This window comes from Ixodes scapularis, unplaced genomic scaffold (genome assembly GCF_016920785.2).
Source record: "Ixodes scapularis isolate PalLabHiFi unplaced genomic scaffold, ASM1692078v2 PGA_scaffold2__306_contigs__length_199485367, whole genome shotgun sequence".
Taxonomy (NCBI): Eukaryota; Metazoa; Arthropoda; class Arachnida; order Ixodida; family Ixodidae; genus Ixodes; species Ixodes scapularis.
The window spans coordinates 91,337,764-91,357,062 of record NW_024609857.1 but is presented as its reverse complement, the minus strand read 5'-3'; the positions used below and the strand labels follow the sequence as shown (position 1 = coordinate 91,357,062).

General features: G+C 45.2%; 1 protein-coding gene across 1 annotated transcript in view; it reads right to left on the bottom strand.

The window, feature by feature from the left end:
• Positions 1 to 6,878: 6,878 nt before the first annotated feature.
• Positions 6,879 to 19,299, bottom strand: part of LOC8050688 (CUB domain-containing protein 2) — a 31,964-nt gene continuing 19,543 nt past the window's right edge. The window contains exons 7-8 of the mRNA XM_040211910.3: positions 13,609 to 13,764; positions 6,879 to 7,171 (exon numbers count right to left, since the gene is read on the bottom strand). Coding sequence (XP_040067844.1) covers positions 6,879 to 7,171; positions 13,609 to 13,764 — 449 coding nt within the window. The remainder of the gene's footprint in view (positions 7,172 to 13,608; positions 13,765 to 19,299) is intronic.

The following is a 19,299-nucleotide window of genomic DNA, read 5'->3' as shown; positions in this document are numbered from 1 at the left end:
CGTGACGATGTAATGTCGACTTTAGTGTGACTAGGTTTCACTTCTGTGCTTAGCGGAGTTTCTGCCTGTCTTGCCAATATTACCGCGCTATTAATATTCCGTCTTCAAAGACTTCTTTCAGAGATTCCAAAAAATGCCTGCGCGTCATATTACACGCAAAACACTCCAAGAGCCAATCTTTGCGTTCTTCGAAATTAGCTCAGCGAATGATGAGGCGGAACATCCGTTCAGACAAAAAAATTAGGACTGCGCTGTGACGCAGTCCAAAGCGCCATGCTTGCATGGCGTAATGCAACAGCGCAAACTTCATTTTGAGGTCTGCACAGATGTTCTGCCTTATCATTCGCGGAGCTGATTTCGTAAATCAGAGAGATTGGCTCTTGGAGTGTTTTGCGGGTAAGTAGACGCGCAGGCATTCTAGAGACGGTATGACTAGGTTCTTTTGGTAAAAGTGGAATGCGAGCATCTTTCATGAGAAAAGAGCGCTAATTCATAGATACTGAAGTACACAAATTTCGCTTTCATGAGTCACTCCCAGATAAAAGTTTATAATGCTGCTACACAAAGATATCAATTGATCAAGCCGCAAAGTCGTCATGTTCACCAAGTTTTACAATGTCACTTAAATACAAACCACGCTTTGACAAACGACAGGTATTCAAATTATCTAGATTAACTTTTAAAAACATCGCTTCGTGATTCACGCGTTCTGTCGGTTTTTATAACAGTGTTAAAGTAACGTCTCGAAACAACCTGGCTTAGACGTGAAATGTCAATTCTAACAAACAGAAAATCGGTGCGTGCACAATCTATCTAGAGACAGCTTGGATGCTTGTGTGCGGCTCGAAACATCACGTATCACAACGCTGTTGTGCCCATCCGAGATCGCTCCAAAACTAACGTATAAAAATGGGATGAAATTCCGGTTCACGTGAGTTGCCAGCACCGGCTTAATACCGACGCACCTCTGGATAATGAGACAGGAAGAGAGCTAGCAGAATGGTAGCTACGAGAGCAAATAAGGTATCGTCTACCTAAACCTTTACCGCACATGAGAGCTCTCATTACTAAGAGAACGGAAAGCACGAACCATGTAGCATGAAGTGAACAACCAGCCACGGCCACGTGGCCCAACTGGGGCCACTTGGTACCAATTTCGTGTGCTGCAAGGTGTAGCTTAAACGTGATGAACACCATTTCAAGCATACGGAAAACATACTCTGAGATGTATCTTTCTTTTTTTTTTTTGTACAAGCTACCAACAACATTAGGCCATGAATTAACCGTTATTCACTGGGTTACTTGCAAAATAAAATAAAGCACTGTGATTTGGTTGAGCATGATACGCCTCAAGTCAGCAGCTGAACACACTGACTAAATATTTGTCCTATAGAAGAATTAATATTACGCGCATTTCGAGGCAAACTTTTGGCTTGCTGTCGGATTACTTTTAAATCAACTCTGCCCTACTATATTGAAAGTCATTGATCTGGGCTGGTTGCCTATGAAAGGATGCGTATTGACCGAGCACTTTTGGAACAAGAGCCCAATTTCTGGCTACCCACTCAAGTGCAAACTTTCCATATCAAGGTATACAATTCCACCGCCCGGCATTTTTGTTGAGTAGAGGATGCACGCTGCCTTTTATCTTTGATTAGAGCAGAGCAAACGTTATTGGCTTGCGTTTAAAGCCTGAGGTCATGCATGTTAGCTCTTGCAGCAGAAATAACTTTCACAAATTTAATGTCGTGCCGATAGCTTTTGTAGTGCTCTATTTCGGTGTCATGAATGCTCAGTACTCCCTTCCAGTGCGAGAATATAAAATTCACCAGATGATAGTGGTTTGCGTGCCAGTCTGAGTGCATGGGTTCTGGGCCCTCAGCATCGAGTGCCGCTTGCCTACCGGATCTCAACTCGGCAGGGCACGAGTTGCGACGCCGTAAGGTGCACGTGTTTGTCAGCGGATTATTTATCAGATTCCAAACTAGTGCCGTCCACTTTTGTTATGTGTCATCGGACTGCAACAAAACATGCAATGAGCACAGCTTTACCTCCAGCAAACACCTCATAGAATGGTCAAAGCCTGCGCACAAAATTTTGACGTTCTCACAGTGGGAGTTGGTGTCGCTCTAGCCCAACCTAGCAGAGAGGTGTAGGCTTCTATAGTTATATTTTCTTAATATTTATCTATATCATACAGCACGTCACGAATCAAAACTTGGTGATATAGGGGAAGCTCCGGCCATCTACATATTTCACGCCAGGTTCAGGAATACAATTTTGAACTAAGAGTAATGAACATTCAAATGCAAAGCAAAAACTGTGAATGGAAGACGTACAAATGAAAAACAAGTTATAAATAATAAACATTCAAGTGCATAAACAATCAGGAAATAAAAGAATACCGTGTGCTATAAGCGAAATTGGCGGGCGCTTGCCCAGCACTGCTTTAGTGTACATCTAGTAACACCTTCTTATACACGACTGCATTTTTATCACAAATGCCATCAATAAAACAACAATAGTAAAATTATTTACAATCTCCGCATTCTTCTCACGTACACAGTAACAGGTTCGTACACAACGTGCGTCATCCTCATACAGGTCGAACGCGAATTCGCGCAGAGTTCCAGAGGAAAGAGGCGTTCATCATTGTACCACGTGGTGCCTTGATGACGTTCAGCGGAGACTTTCAAGTGACTTTAAACGCAAGTTTCCTAGAAGGCCAAACAAGAGAAAGGGTTCTGGTTATTCTTTTTAGGTGATGCCTTTCTCCCCTCTTAACGGAGTAAATTTGGTTTGATTCTACGTCTTAATCTCATATTCAGCGGATTGAATACAAAGTAAATACCTATGCTGAACGTTGCACTTGTAACAACCTGGTATTATACTGCTTTATTTTATACAGTTGAAATGGAAGAAGTACCGCTTTCGAAACTTTTGTTTTAGAAATACCTACTCCGTGAAGTTACCGTAAAATCCAGACCTAACACGCTCATCCCAAAAGTCCGCCCAAATAAATTTTTTTGTTTGTTTTAATACTGGGTGGGCGTTTATTCGGTATTTGGCGGAAAGTATTTTTGTTTCACTTTATACCAACTACCTTCTTTTTGATAACACCTAGACAAACCCGTCTTTACGTTTGTTTTTGGAATACGCGTTTCAGATGACCAATCGAGAGCTTCACTTATCAAGTGTATCCCTTCAAAACATAAAAAAACGCACACAAAAAAAAACATGCTGTGAAAATGTTAGCAACCCAATAATCTACACGATCCGAATCACCCCCTTCCTTTAAAATGTACTGCGTATCAACCGAATAACATCATTTTTTTACGGTTTTGCTCTTAAAATTAAACTTGTTACAAGAAAAGCCTCGTTTCTGTCTAGATATGCATATCGATTGTTTGCAAAAAAACAGCGTGCCAAAGAGTAGTATACTGTTTCAATAAATAAATGTGCAATCCTTTTTACGCTTTATGCTAGAATCCTAAGTTTTTTTGGAAACTATCTGTGACACAATAAATATATGTGGAAATTTACTCAGCAATTTCATGCCCTTGACTGTTTTACGAGTCGCTAACTGGATTTCAGCAATTCAACAGAATCACCGCTCAGTTGTATATAGCATGTTTTCGTTTTAATAAACTTGGTAATCTGCTTGTTCAAATAAGGTATGGGTATAAGAAAATTAGTAGTTTGGTACAATGCTTTTAAGAATAGCTGTCGGGAATAAGGACTATCGCATGGCTCCGTGGAGACTAAGCCCGTCATCTGGCGAGGAAGGTTGAGGAGATTTGCACGAACTAGCCCGAATTTTTCGCGCAATCAGAAGTGTTGGTTTTCAGTGAAGTGTTTCTCAAGCTTTTAGGAGTGCTGGCGGAATTGTGGTGACCCGAATTTAACTTGTCGGTGCAAGATCGAGTTACAATGTCAGATTGCCGATTCCTAGATTTCGAGGAACTCTTATGTGAGTGGCTACGAGCTGCGCATGCTTTTTCGTGAACGAAGGAAAAGGTCTGCATGAATGACGCGTTGAGAGAGATTTGTATTAAGAGTAAAGCAATATTTGTGGCTTTATAGGTAAGTATTTATTAAATGCCAATAATACATTTTTGTGGCTTTTACTCAGTTTATATTTTTGTATTGCTCGCAAATGTTAAAAAAGGAAAAAAGTTAAGCATTTAACGGCTATAAATGTTTTTCTTCATGCGCCTGAGTGCCTAGCAATTATAGATTTACATCAACATGCTAATATGTCAATTTGTTTCAATTACCTTTATTAACAAATTTGAATTTTTTATTTATTGTAAAATGTTCCGGAATTATACTCAAACGCCCGTCATATTTACAGTCGCCCAGAAGACAGATCTTAGAGCTCAGTGATGCCTTCACGCAAGCCAACCAAACAATTCTGTATTTCGGTATTTGTTGTAAATTCTGGCACGGCTTCTGATCTCTCTGCTTTTTTAATCTCTATTTTGCCCTACAGTGTAGCTGAGGCCATAGGCACAACCCATGGATTTGGTGCGTGCTCCTGTATCAAGGTATGGTGCTATATGTTCCCTCCTACTACCACCAAAACAACAACGTTTTACATAACCCTACTCTAATTCTGTAAGACATTTCAAACGGCACATCCATCGTGATAGGTAAATCTCAAGCTCTCATAACGTAAACCCCCCCTCCCCCCAAAAAAAAAAACAAAAAAAAACAGAAAATTTTGCGGTATCCTAAATTACAGCAGAATAACACTCAATGTAAACACAAAAAGCGTTGAAACAAGGAAACACATAGCCTATTGTTATAAGCAGACTCTAACTTTAGTCGACCTTTCTTATGTAAAAGTATGCTGTGTAATATTATTAAGCTTTGAAAGTGGTTGTGCATGTAGGTGATCTTGTTTTTTCTTGATAATGCCGTTGAAGATATCATACGATTGCGTGGTTGTAACGTAATTTGATTGGGCACTTGATGCAAATTTGCACTTGATGCAAATAAAAATAAACAACAACAACAACAATACTTTTTTTAAGTTAAAAAAGTAAAAAAAGAAAAGAAAAAACTGAAAATGCTAAGGCGTCAGCGCAGTACCGAATTGCTGACGATTTCTTTTATACGAACTAATGCATTTCATTTTTTGTGCAGGTGAAGTAAAAACAGTAATGTTACTCGCGGTCGTATATGCCCTAACGTACCGTGCCTCTCTCTCCTCCTTACCCGTTGCATTCTATATGTGGAAACAGGTTAAGAGTTCAGGGGAAGCTCCTCCCACCCCTTTCCACATTAGTAGAGCGAACGCAGGAGAGGAGGCGACCTCGTCTCCACCGTTCGCTCTACTAATGTGGAAAGGGGTGAGGGGAGCTTCCCCTGAACTCTTAACCTGTCACCGATTCTTGGCGATTTTCACCACGCGTTTTTAAAGCGACCTTCACGGCATCGTCTTTTGACCGCCATGCGCTCTGAAAATCTGATTCGCTCGGAAAGGCTGGCGAGCGAACCTGCCGCCCCAGCTCTCTGTTATAGAGGCAAGGTGCCGTCGAATTCGCTAAAATTGTCAAAAGTAAAAAAAAAGAATAAAAAATAAAAAAAAAGATATTTTGTAATAAGAATAATACATCGACAACTCGTGCTCTTTAAAACAGCCGATCAAAAACGCACCACCTTAAGCAAACTTTCAAAGCAAAGCATTCCTTTGACTTCCGTCGTGGCTAACGCTGGCTCAAGTGAAAGACGACCGATTCCACGCGACTAGCCCATCTCTTTCGCGTTGCTTTATTCGGCCTCTCGACTTGTGCGCGTCTTTCTGATAAATGCCTGTGGCGATACTTGGTTTCATATAGAGTGCACACTGCTTTAAAATAGGTCATGTTAGTATTACTATAAGATTAGCGTTACAGAACACAGAGAAACTACTGACCTACTAAATGTATTCGGCAGGGTGTCGCCATTTAGATTTCATTACGGAGCTAAAAAAAAGACGTTAAAAACACTTTGTTCCTTTTACTTCTATGAAATTTTAAATTGGAGTGGAATTTTACTTCTATTGTGTTAGGCTTGTGAATTATTTTGTCTCAGAACAATGAAATGGAACCACCAAATACACAAGGCGCTCCGGACGATTCAACGGATTGGAGAAATTCATATCGCGTGAGGTTGATAATGCAACAGAATGAAAATATCACGAAACGACATTGAAAAAACAAATCAAAAACAAAAACGGGGTGATTGATTTAAAAATAGAATATTACCCTTATATATCCTATTTCTTTATGTGTCCGCTACCAGGCATACTTTTAAAGCTATAGTTCGCCCTTCAATAACTTGGTCCGCGTAAGAGTTTCGTCTACGCCCATCCAATCAAAAAACGCGGGTTTTTAGTTCTCACAGAGGAAATATACGAGCAGGCGTTTCCTGGTATGCGCGTACGCCTGGCCGTAGGTTCCCTACTCCGATATAATAATAAACAATAAAAGGATCCCAAGGTGATGCCCTGTGATAGCGCTACATTTGGTCATCATTCCAAAAATGAGTGTGCCTTGATTTTGGTGTGTTTACAACTGCTGGTTCATGGGCAGCGTTTGCAATACAAGCTGCGAGGCGGAGGCAAATTCGTCGATCGTCTGCAAGCGACTAGAGCTTCTCTCAGCTTCCCCGCCAGTTATCACCTGCGCCGCGCGCCAACTCACGCTTGAGCACGAGCCAGCAATTTCCGCGGGAGGTGTCCGCCATTAATTTGCAAACGCTCTCCACGGTTCGAGTTGATCCCTCTCTCAAATCCAGGCTCTCTAGCGAAGGTGGCCGACTCGACGCCTCCTTGTGGAGCCCTCAGCGGCAGCTTGGGAGGAAGATACACAGTGTCCCGAAGGTGCAATGGATCAGACATCGGTCGGGGAGCGTCTGTTCTTGGCGAACGGCGGCGGGCGTGCGGGCGGCACGGGCCCCGGCAGGTGCTGTGGCCGGTGCAGACTGCAGTTGAGCTCCGGGTAGAATGGGGTCTGGCGCGAAGCGCACGTGGGACTGTGCTCCAGCTGACGAAGTTGCATGGCGAGGTCGTGTTGCAACTGGTCGGACTTGCGCGACTGGCGCCGGCACAGGATCACCGCTATGACCACGCAGAGCAGCACCACCCCGGCGCCCGCGCCGCAGCCGGCCAGAAGGGGCAGGTTGCCTGCGACCGAGAGAGCAGAGGTAAATGCATTGAGCCGCCGAAACCTCGATCGAAAAAAAAAAGGATAATTTGGAACGGTCTTTAAGCTCTAAGCCCTGTAATGCATAAAATGCATTATAGAGGATCGGTGAAGGAATCGGTGTTCCGATGGAATTGGTGTTCCACGTGACGTATATTTTCCAGCTAAAATTAGCGAGGGAACTGGATTAGTGTCTATGTCAGAAGCCGTGAATTTTCCCGCTAAATTTCGCCGAAAACTGAAGTGGTGTATAGGTCAGGTGGCGTTCATATCCCGCTAAATCTAGCGCGGAAACTGAATTGACATTTCGGCCAGAAAACGTGGATTTTCCTTAGAATGTAGCGGGGAAACGGAGTCAATGCATAAGGTCATGTGCCGTCCATTCCCCCAAAGTGTAAAGGTCGCGTGGTATCAGGTGACGTCACGGGACGCAACTTTCACTCCAAATTTAACGGGGAAACTGAATTGGTGTATAGGTGACCGGACGTACCTTTTTCCGCTAAATTTAGCAGGGAAACTGCATTGGTCTGTATGTCCCGTGACGTCAGGTCACGTGACATAAATTTTCTAACTAAACTTAGCTGAAGAATTGAATTCGTGTATAGGTGTCGTAATATCAATTAATTTAGCGGGGAATACACGGACGAACAGACAAAAATTTTGCGATTGGAGGGTAGCGTTAAAAAGCATTTCATGCTTTAATAATATACACTCAAGGGTAACTGAGAGCTTAAGAAACAGGGAAGGGCGAGTCCCAAGCGCCTTCTTAACGTCACGTAGCCAATCAGAAAGCGGCATTGGCTTTTAAGGAGGCGAAAGGACCAATCACGAAGTAAGAACTATCATAGGCCACGCCCTGCGTCTTATTAAGCTGTCAGTGTGACTTTATGGAGAATACGTCCCACTCCCCTCGTTTGCAAAAGACAGCGCGCCTACAGCGCCAAATCCTCCCATAGCAGTGAGGACATTTCGCGTTCGCGAAAACGCACGGGCATCGCGCTGTCCAGGCTGTTGCGGACTCGCGCGGCGCCGAATGGGAAGGCTCTCGCCGGCGACGCACCGAAATTCTGGGTTCGCCAAGATGGCAGAGGCGGCTGTCTCGACCGGCGCTCGAGCGTCCACGACGTCTGATGGCGGCAGCCGCCCCTCCCAATTCAAAAGACCCCAAGATGTAGCGCGTGTCAAGGCCATTACATTTTTCACAGAGTGAGATGTATGCACCTAGTAAATTGTTTTACCGAAAACACAAAACCAGACACTTTTGGCGACATGCATTGCATTTTCGTCTTCGACCATTCCAGTAACCGCGCCTTCTGCGCGCAGCAATATCTGCCTACAGGGCTGAGGTACGGTGCCTGGAACGCGTTTCCGTCTGGTGCACGTGTGTTCACCACTGTGGCGGTCCACCGGCCTACCAAGCAGCAGATAAAAGACGACGACGTTACTCGTCGATACGAGCCCGGTGGCACGAGAGAATAAACAGAACGTTTTCACGTAAGCTCGGAGTCGGTCGCACCATCTATTCCATCCTCAAGATCGAACGCGCTACAAAATGGTGACCCGGACGTGATGATCGGCTCCGAGCACCTGCCATCCAGGGGAACTTTCTCCGCTGCACGGGACACGGCAGCGGCTTGGGATTTGGACGATTATGCAAGAACACATCTCCCTCGGCCCCCGCATCCGGATCCTCCGACATTGCCTCCGCCCCGTCGCGTCTGCCGCCGGCATCTCCCAGCAACGGGCTGCGACCACCTCGCTCACCCCGCCAGCACGGCAAGTCTACGTTCTTTGGCATTTCCACCACTGCCGCAGCCCCTGGTGTCGCCCCGGCAGTCGTGCCCATCTGTGTGGTGTGGTGCTGGCCTGGCACGGTCGCGTGCTGCCACAACATGTGGGGCGTGCCGCACCGCGCCACGCTGGGGCATGGCAAGTCACGGCGGACCATACTGTTCTTGACAAGACACTTCGCTAACCGACCAGGGCCTCTTTATCGCTGGTCATGCATTTCCCTCCGCTCGGTGCGTCACCTCCAGGGATGACGCTGTATCGGTCCCACAGCTGACCGCCATGTCCCTTGGAGCCCGAGCTGCGACGGAGCCCACTCCACATTGGCTGCACAGCACGAACGCATCGCTGTGCCCTTTCTCTGCTGCCGCATTGCTCCAATAAGCCTGACTTCAGCGTCAAGTCCCTGCGTGGTTTGCGCAGGCTGTCTTCTGCACCACTCTCTGCCACGTCGTCCGGCTCGTATCACTAGCCAACGGCAACAGCCCAACTCACTTGCTGCTGCCGCAACCACTCAATCGCTCCGTCCCCTACAGCCTGCATAGCTGCAGGCGACGGCTCTAGGGGGGGGAGCTCTGTGGCGGTCCACCGGCCTACCAAGCAGCAGATAAAAGACGACGACGTTACTCGTCGATACGAGCCCGGTGGCACGAGAGAATAAACAGAACGTTTTCACCTAAGCTCCGAGTCGGTCGCACCATCTATTCCGTCCTCAAGATCGAACGCGCTACAACCACGTTCAAAAAAGTGCTCCCTCGAAATAATTATAATGCAATTAGATGCAAAGGTGCAAGCGAGCTGGACAAAAATGACGAAAATAATCCCTGGAGAAGGGGAACAAGAGGGACAAGGGACAAACACAAATCTCCAAACACAGCTAGGTGATTGGTGAGCGACCGAAAAAATCCGCCTGGTCCGGGTATCGAACCCGGGACCTCTCCATTACAGGCGGAAAGCTCTACCAACTGAGCTAACCAGGGGTTAGACGCTTTTCGGCTACCACGTTGGGGCTCGTACCGAGTGATGGCGCCACGGGTCATGGTTGGACAATGCCGTAACGACGATTGGAGATAAACTTTCCGTAATCGAATTTTTGTCTAAGGGTAAACAGGGACGAGTAGGCGCTTGAATTAAAAGTAGTAATGGCTTAATAAACACGGTGGTGAACCTTTTCTGTCGAAACGTTGTTCACGGGTGTCTTTATCTTTATGACCATAAAGATATCAATCAATATTTTTAACAAGATCAGACAGAATCAATTACTATTTTTAACACGTATCCAAAAAATCATGGAAACTACAGTCTACGATGTAGTCATTATGTAAAAAGCAAAGCTCGTACAAATTATGGCTTCCAGCAACTTTCATACATAATTCCAGACACATTGAATACACAGCCTACCATAGCTCAAATTGTGCAAGACAATGCTTCCTTTCGGACATTCAAAGATAACCTTGTAACATATATTTTAAGACTCTCATGATCTGCAGTTCGTATCCCGGCTATTGAGTTGCATTCATTTATATTTTCTAAGTATGCCCGTTGACAATATGATTCATTTCAGTGTTTGTTTTGTTTTGTGCTGAGTGCTGTAAAAAAAACTTGGGGGTGGGGTCCCGTCAGAAGACAAGTCTGACTTCTTTTATCCCAGACCCCAGACTTCTCTTTCGCCTGAAATAAAGACAACATACTGCGTACCACAAACTACGTGTCCAGTTATCTTTCAATGACGTGTGTCTCAACCCTAGACAGCTTGGCCTAGCCAGCTAGGACGAGCGTTTAGGTTAAGCTGTATTTTTGTCATCAACACCTACCAATCAATGTAAACAGTAACACCCAAGACGACTGTCAGCGAGACTAGGCCGTCTGCATTGGCGTCATGCATGCAAAATTTTGAGGGTGTATTCTCATTTTTCACAGGAAAAGAGCTGCGCCTTTACTTTTCACGAGGTAAAATCTACCATAATTATACACGTGCCGAACTTTCTGGCTTATGTGACATGCTATCAAAGTATCAATGCTGCCATCTATTCTTGGCTAAAACAAACAGCGCGACAAAAGCAAGGAAAAAGTAAAGACGAGGCACGTGGCAGCGCTGTTTAACTTTTTCCTTGTTTTGTCGCGCTGTTTTAAACCAAGATGGTCGTCATCCAAGTAGCCCAAACATACCTTTTAGCATGCCATCTATTGTTAGAAAAGTATGGATGTACCGTACCGACTTCTGTTTAAATAGGGAATTCTTTTTTTAATGTTTAATACTGTATTAGCGAAGGCCACACGAGTAACTTTGTGTAAATTATTTCCGACCAACGTCGACCATTCTTACTTTTAATTATGACTCTTAGATCCCCTTCATGGCTGCCGGGTTTAGCTCCCTATACCTACTGTGCATTAGAGTATTGGCGAACAAAAAATTACGTCACAGCAGCCCTTAAAATACATGGGTCAGATAATTGCGATCCTGCTTGATACCTGTAGAAGTGGCGGCGCAGCCGACAAACAAGCACAGACGTCACTGAGTCGCAACCTTTGGTTTCTGGTGAACAAGCACGTAAAGGGGTATTCACACGAGGGAGAAATCCCGGGGATTTCTCCCCGGCACGCGCGCATCACGAGATAAAAACGCGAGGCTTTTGCACATCGCAAAGCCTGACGTTTTCGTCGTTAGATGCGCGTGCCGGGGAGAAATCCCCGGGATTTCTCCCTCGTGTGAATACCCCTTAACATACAACTGAAAAAGCGCTTACTATTTCCCCATTTCACCGGCAGACTAAGTCTACGGATTTTGGCTATGCGCGCTGCCTCTTCATAAAGAATAACCGGTATTGCAACAATGTCACACGATTTTTATTTCCGTCGCAGACGTATTCCAGTCACTATAGGTGTGACATAAATCAGATTTAAAAAAAAGAAAGCCTGAATTCCCTTGTAACTTTGGTGGTGTGCATTCAGATCCAGATCACAGCCCCTAAGACATGTTTGATTTTGACCCAGACGCCTGTTTTCGTTTTAAATCTGTGACTTGTAAGGACTAGCAGTGCCAGCGGTGTTAAGGTATGAGATGCGCATACGACTTGAAATTGATTTTTAAAGAACCCTGCAACGTGTTTTCAATAATTGTTTTATGCATGAGTTACGATTGTGCTAATGTATGTACATTATACGGATGTTGTTGGCCAACAGAACAATAAAAAGAATATTTTAATACAATTTGCGAAGAAATGTAACATCTAGGGTTTCATTTCCACTTGTGACGCAATAAACTCAGACTGAAATATGCAAACTGAGTGCAGTAACTACGAGTGACTGTCGCTATTTTTATGAAATAACAAAGTTTTTGATAATGTATTTAGTTTGATTATGTGCCAACTAACAGGTTCATAGTTCTACGCACCTTCACAGGAGGAACGTGCAGCACTCCAACTCAGCCCAGTTTATGAATCAAGCGGTATATAATTAAAAAAACAAAATGTTGATGAATACCACACTGCATGGTAAATTTTGTTTACTTAAAATGATTTAGCCTCTATCAATGACTACTTACAAACCGGAAACTTCAAGGGAACCATCAAAGCCGATATTTAAGTATTTAATGTTTTGTTAATTATCGATTTCATCCTAGGTTGTCCTTCCAACGAACAACAGACCTGATTAGTTTGCAGGGAAGGCATTATCCCTGTTACAGTGACGCCTCTATCTTTCTTCGAACAATTTTTTACCTAATAAAAACCAATACGTCGCATGCAATATTTTTATATGTTAGACAGTTGGTGCCACCTGCTGGCTTGGTTGTCTGCTGCTGCAGCAAGTTCCGACTTGAAGGTTTACACGAGCGAACAGTTCGGTATTCAAGACGCTTATCTTCACGCCATGGGCACCCATATCTCCTTGAGAAACAAACCAAACGTATGAAATAAGTGTTGCGCAGAAATACGGGCTAGGCCTCTTTGCGGGAATGCTTTCGCAAAGCAAGCGCTGCACATCAACCACGTTCCCGTTACCATAACTTTGATATCACTCCACATCACTTCTGAGGTAGATTTTGGAATGATGACGGCAGTAGTTCCTTGGTTTGTTTTTAAAACATTCCTTCTGTTGCACGGACACTTGCAAAATTCAAACAAAGTAGGGAGCCATTTCTCGCTCTTTTCAGTGGTTTCGCTTGCAGCGTAAAACACGTGTGATACAATGTGGTACTTTGCTAGCTGTAACACGCGAAACGTAGCTGCTTTGCGCTACCAACTTAACGCAGCAGGCGATCCTCAAAACACAATGAATGTTCGATGGCCCAAAAAGCTCTTCTCCAGATTGAGATAACACCTTCGCTTAGAATACGTTCACGTGTGCGAGTGACTACAATTCGGGATACGTGAAGCCACCGTGTCCTCAACTATTGCGTGGCGATTCCCGGAGCGTGTGTTGTATGATATTGATGGTGCGGAGCCGTCACATTTCGTTTTTCGCACCCCAAAAAAGTGTGCAGCGTAGTAAATAATAAAGGCCTTTTAAAAACGGTAAGCGAAGTTTAGTTTGTAATACAACAGTTCCATTTAAAACCAGACGTGCAGGGACGGTGTTCCGGAATATTGCAGGAAGGTGGGTCTGAATGGTATTGATGCTTTATGCTCACACTTGTCCTCGTCACTGAAATCTTCGTCGCTGCAGTTCGGCAGTCCGTCGCACACCAGCGACCGGTCGATGCAGTATTGCCTCGTTTCTGTGCAGCTTCGCGTCTCCGAGTTCATGCAGTATTGACTTTTGGGGCAGGTGTATTCCTTGCAGGCATCTGTTTCGAATAGGACGAAAAAATGAAGCAACAGGTATTAACGACAAGCCGGTCATTCCGGGAGATTCGACAGAAGTTTAACAGTGTAACATTATGGTAAGAAGCATGCTACGAGCGCATATCAACAGTAAGTTCCACGTCTGAATACTAAAAAAAAAGATACGGTATAACCACGTCATGTATGCACGGTTAAACTTACAATCTCCATATTTTTGCTTTGCAGACACAGAAACGTAAACACTCCTCAGAACGTGTGATGGATTTCTTCATAAATGTGCAGATGAACAGCTTTGCGCGAGCAGTTTAGGCTATCAAGTGGCACAAATAATTGTTAGAAGATTCAAGTCGGGGCTAAGGCAACATTCACAATATACAGCTCTGTCACGTTCGACCGCGGGTGGTATACCGATGAAGCATAGCCGGGCTGGACGATTGAGGATCCAAATAAAGATTTGTATTTACAAAATGAAAAATAAGAGGAAAATCCACTCAGAAGTAGCGCAACGAAAAAAAGAATTACAACGCTCAATGTTCTAGTTCCTGTGTTTACAAATAATAATAAGAAGAATAACAATAATAATCTTTATTGGCTCAGGAGAGCTGTGGCACCACGGAAAGGCGACAACCCGTACCACGGGGGCCCGCGGTGCCACGTCTAGTGATGATGAATATGAGATGGTATATACAAGGGGAGGACTACGACGTATAGATGACAGAGAGGTGCTGACGATGTGAAATAAAGCGTAATCCATCTGCGTCCCGTTAAGGAATCTCACACACAAGATCTAGTACCCGGACGAATCGCTCAAGGGCCCCGAGTCTTCGTAGCTTCAAACTTGACGCACGATTCTTTGGTGTTTTTTGTTGGGTACCTGGAGTTCCGGCGCCAGACCTGTGGAGCGATGCCAGTTGCCGGGTCCCGTTCCTCGGAGCGTAGCCGGGTCCTCCCACATCTGGCTCGCGGCGTAGCCGAGACCGTGTGTTCCGTCCGATAGCGAACGACCCTGCCTTCTTCCTTTTCTCGAGCACACATTTGTCCTCACTTTTCTTTGTTTTGAACTGCACGAAAATGCTTCTTGCTTTCCTTCTCTTCTTTCTTCACAACCATGACAATATCTCCCAATTTCTAGAAATTCATCTTATGAATCATCTTCTTCGTCTTGAACTTCTTTTTTTTGTGTTCAAGGCGGAGATGCTCGCTCATTGTCGCGCGCACAGCACCAACTCTTGTCCCTTCACTGCTACAACACGGTGTAATACGAACACGTGGTTCACCCTTGTTGACGTGCACGTACAGCACACGCAAATTAACTCGGTCTCACAAGTAAAAATCCCAGGCAGAGTCACAAAAAAAAAAAAAAAAAAAAAAGCGACACCAATATTTGTCGACGAAAAAAAAAAAGAATCCCGCAAAAGAAATGTCACAGATTAGCTTACAATACCAAACAAAACCAATGAGTGTACACAATTGAAGACTCGTTACCAAAACCCAGGTTCTCGTCTTAAATACTACTAAGAAAGTCTGCGCCAAGATTTGCACACCCCATTATATACTCCACATGAAAACTATAGTCTTGCAACCTCATGCTCCACCGCATCACTTGAGTGTTGGTGTGCTTCGCCTTATTGAAGTATTCCAGAGGCTGGTGGTCAGTTTGCGCGCGAAACTTTGTACCATACAGATACATTGTAAACCGTCCTATTGCCGAAACTAGGGCCTCCTTCTCGATTGTCGCATAGTTTCTCTCCACCTTGGAGAGTTTTCTACTTGCGTATGCTACGGGATGTAGCAACTAATCGGTGTCCGAGAAAAGCACCGCACTCAGACTCCCATCTGATGCGTCGGTTCGCAGTACAAATTCTTCGTCTAAGCCTGGTGCTAGAAGAATACGTGGCTTCAACAACGCTCTGAGCCTTGAGAACACCTCTCCTTGCTACTTGCCCCACTTCACGTCACTTCCACTTCCCTTCTGCGTCAACTTTAAGGGATCCGCCACTCCTGCGTAGTATGGTTTGAATACCCTGTAGAACCAAGTAAGTCCTAGGAATTAGCGACTTGACGTTTCGTGATCGTCCTCGGAGCGCCCTTGATTCTCGTTGTAATTTCTTGATTTGGGTCTATTCGTCCCAATCCCAGTCTGTACCCCAGAAAGCCAACCTCGTCGAATCCGGCCTCGCCCTTCTTCGGCTTCAACGTTAGACTGGCATCACGCAGCCTTTCAAACACGCTCCTTAATTTGTCCACGTGTACTTTTCATGAGTCTGTTGCTACCAACTTGTCGTTGATGTAGAGATGAGCGCCTCGTATGCCACCCAGCAGCATTCGCATCAACTTTGTGAAAGTTTCTGACGCAGTTTTGATACCAAAGGGAAGGAAATTGAAATGGTACCGCCCACTTGACGAGAATGCGGTCTTCTTTTTCGCAGTTTCCTCTATTGGTATTTGCCAGAAACCCTTGTCCAGATCTAGTTTTGAAAATAACCGCTTACGCCCCACCTTTTGCAAAGGTGATGTCTAGGCGGGGTATGTGCTCTATCTAAGTCTGCTACCAACGTGTCATTCAACCGTCTGAAGTCTTTGCAGAACCTGCTCGTACCATCAGGCTTCTTCACCACCACTAGAAAGGCGTACGTTGTACGAGATCTCTCAGTCACTCCCATCTCCAACGTCACCGCAGTTTCTTTCTCAACTATCTCGTGAACTTTTGAAGGAAAAGCGTGCTGCCTAACATGTACTGGCGCCTCCATGGTGTACTTGAGGTCGCATTTTGGTAGGCTTGTCTTTCCTGGGGAATCCGAAAAGATTTCTGGTATTCTGTAACCAAATTTAAAACATGTTGCTTGTGAGCGGGGTCCAGGCCCTGAATGATGAGCGCTCCAGGTTTTACTTGAGCTAGTTGGTACATACTTGAATATGGTCAGCTGAACAATTACAAATTAGAAAAGCCGTGAGAGGAAAGACACACACACCTCTCATGGTTTTTCTAATTTGTAATTGTTCAGCTGACCATATTCAATGATGAGCGCTCCTTTCTCAGTTTGTTGTCCGGTCAGGTCAATGTGGAAATTTCGTCGACGTCTTCTTTCCCATTGACTCTCTCGGCATTGTCGCTACTTGTTGCCGCGCCGAATCTCGGTTGGTCTTGACCAAGTTCTACTTTCTCTTTATATTTCTTCAGCATAGTTACATAAAAAAAAACTTTCTTCTCCCTCCAATTTTGAGCTTATAATCAACATCATATCTTTTTGCAGTGATCATGAAAGGACCATTCCACAGCATTAACATATTGTTATTGTAACTCGGTAGAAGGATCCGTGCATTGTCACCTGTTTTCATTTCTCGGGTGATTTTCTTCTAATCATACTATCATTTGTATTTCGCTTTGGCCTCCCTCAGGCATTGATGTACCATTCGACACGTTTACTCTAGATTTTCTTTGAGTTCCAGGAGATAGCCATATGATGTTTTCGTCTCCTAGTTTCTCATTGAACCACACTCCATTCAGGATGGACAAAAGTCCACTTACCCTTATGCCATACAAAAGTTCAAGCGGCGTAAATATCAAACTCGACTGCGGCACGTTCCTGTAAGCGTAAAGAAGTGCTCGTAAATACCGATCCCTGTCCTTCAGCCTCTCTCGGCACATGCTTCGTAGCATCTGCTTTAACGTGCCATTAAACCGCTCTTCTAGCCCGTTGCACATTGGGTGCTAGGGTATTGTCAAAAAGGTGTCTTATGGAGGATACACGGCCCACTTCCCTCACTAAATCTGGTGTAAACGTGGAACCACGGTCGTTCAGGACTTCTTCTGGTACGCCGTATCGCGTGGATATTCCCACCAAAGCTTCCGCCACTACCGACGTGCCGATTGATTCCCGAGCCACTGCGTTCGAGTATCGAGTAGCAACATCTACCACTGTCAAGATGTACCTTTTCGCCGAGTTTGATTTCGGGGCGATGGTGTCGATGAGGACAATGGCCACCCTTTGGAAGGGCGTAGCAATCTTTAGCATGGTGCCTAAGGGTGCCTTGTCTACTCTTCAATTTTTGACTGTCCTCTGGCACGTGACGCACGGACGAACATATATATCTTTTAATTTCACCTTGCATTCCCAACGAGAAGAATTCTTCGGCCACTACTCCCACGATGTTGATTACACCATGCTATCCTCACATCAAACCAGTATGAGCCATCGCCATGACCACTTGCCTGAAGTTTTTGTGAGAACAAACTGCTACGTTATCCTACCCGAGCTGCACGTATAACTTCTATACAACAACCCGCTTTTCATAAAGAATGCATACTTAGTCCTTTTTCGATGCTTCTCGGTGATATTCCCGACGTTGTCGAAACATTTATTCATAGTTGGATCATTTTTGCTGCGCTTCTCGCAGCTCCTCTCAGGTGATTTTCAAAGGTAAAACTCGCGGTACTCTTATTTCGGGTGGCGGTGGCAGCGATTGATTCATACGCCTTTTGGCTTGCACCGGAGTTGACGCACGATTCCTTGGTGTTTATTGTTGGGTGCTTAGAGTTCGGACGCCGGACCCGTGGAGCGATGCCAGTTGCCGGGTCCCTTTCCGCGGAGCGTAGCCGAGTCCTTCTACCCTTGGTTCTGGGCGTACCCAAGACCGTGTGTTCCGGCCGATTGTGGACGATCCTACCTTCTTCCCTTTCTCGCGCACACACTCGTCCTCCTCTTTGTTTTTCTTGGACTGCACGAAAATCCTTCTAGTTTTTCCTCTCTTCTTCCTTCACAACCATGACAAGCTCGCACCTATCCCCGTGCGAATACGCCAAAGGAGAGACAAACTTACTGGGAAACAATTTCAAACCAATGAGGATGTGAAAGCCGACTGCTGTCCTTTAAAGGGGCCCTGCAAGGACTTTTTTTACTGGTTTTTAATTTGCACGGAACCTGAGCGCACTAAACGTAGCAACCAAATGAAAATTTTCTTGTCTCGAATTTCGCTTTATTTTAAAAGTTATAGGCAAATTAATATTACAAAAACAAGCAAAAATAACCTCCTTCATGACGTCCTTGGACACTTGAGTGGCGGTGAACTCGAGGAGGGGTAGTGAGCTCAGCGAGCGCTCACGGCTGCCGCACTCCGTGTCGACGGCTCGAGAGGGCGCCACTAAAGCATGTTCTGGAGAGGCTGTATGAAGCGGGCAGCCAGGGCAACTCGCATTGCATTTGCTGCGCGATTAAACACTAATTCGGCATTACACTTCATTGGCCACGAAAGACAGCGAAAACGGGGTAAAGATAAGTTCAGGACGGGAGCCACTTCGCGCTGCCATACCGCCAAAGGGCCAAACCGCAAGACAACGCTGCTCGCAGAAGGCGTTCGGAACGCTCGGAACCGGTCGGATCTTCGACTGCAGCGCCGCCGCGTATATCCGGGACCTTTCTACGCTTGCGCTCGTCGGTGCCTGATCGCACTACACCCTTCTAGTATGCGCCGCCCTTTGCACCACTTGGTGGCGGTTGTGTCGACGGGTCATTTCTTATTTCCGAACTTTATAAACT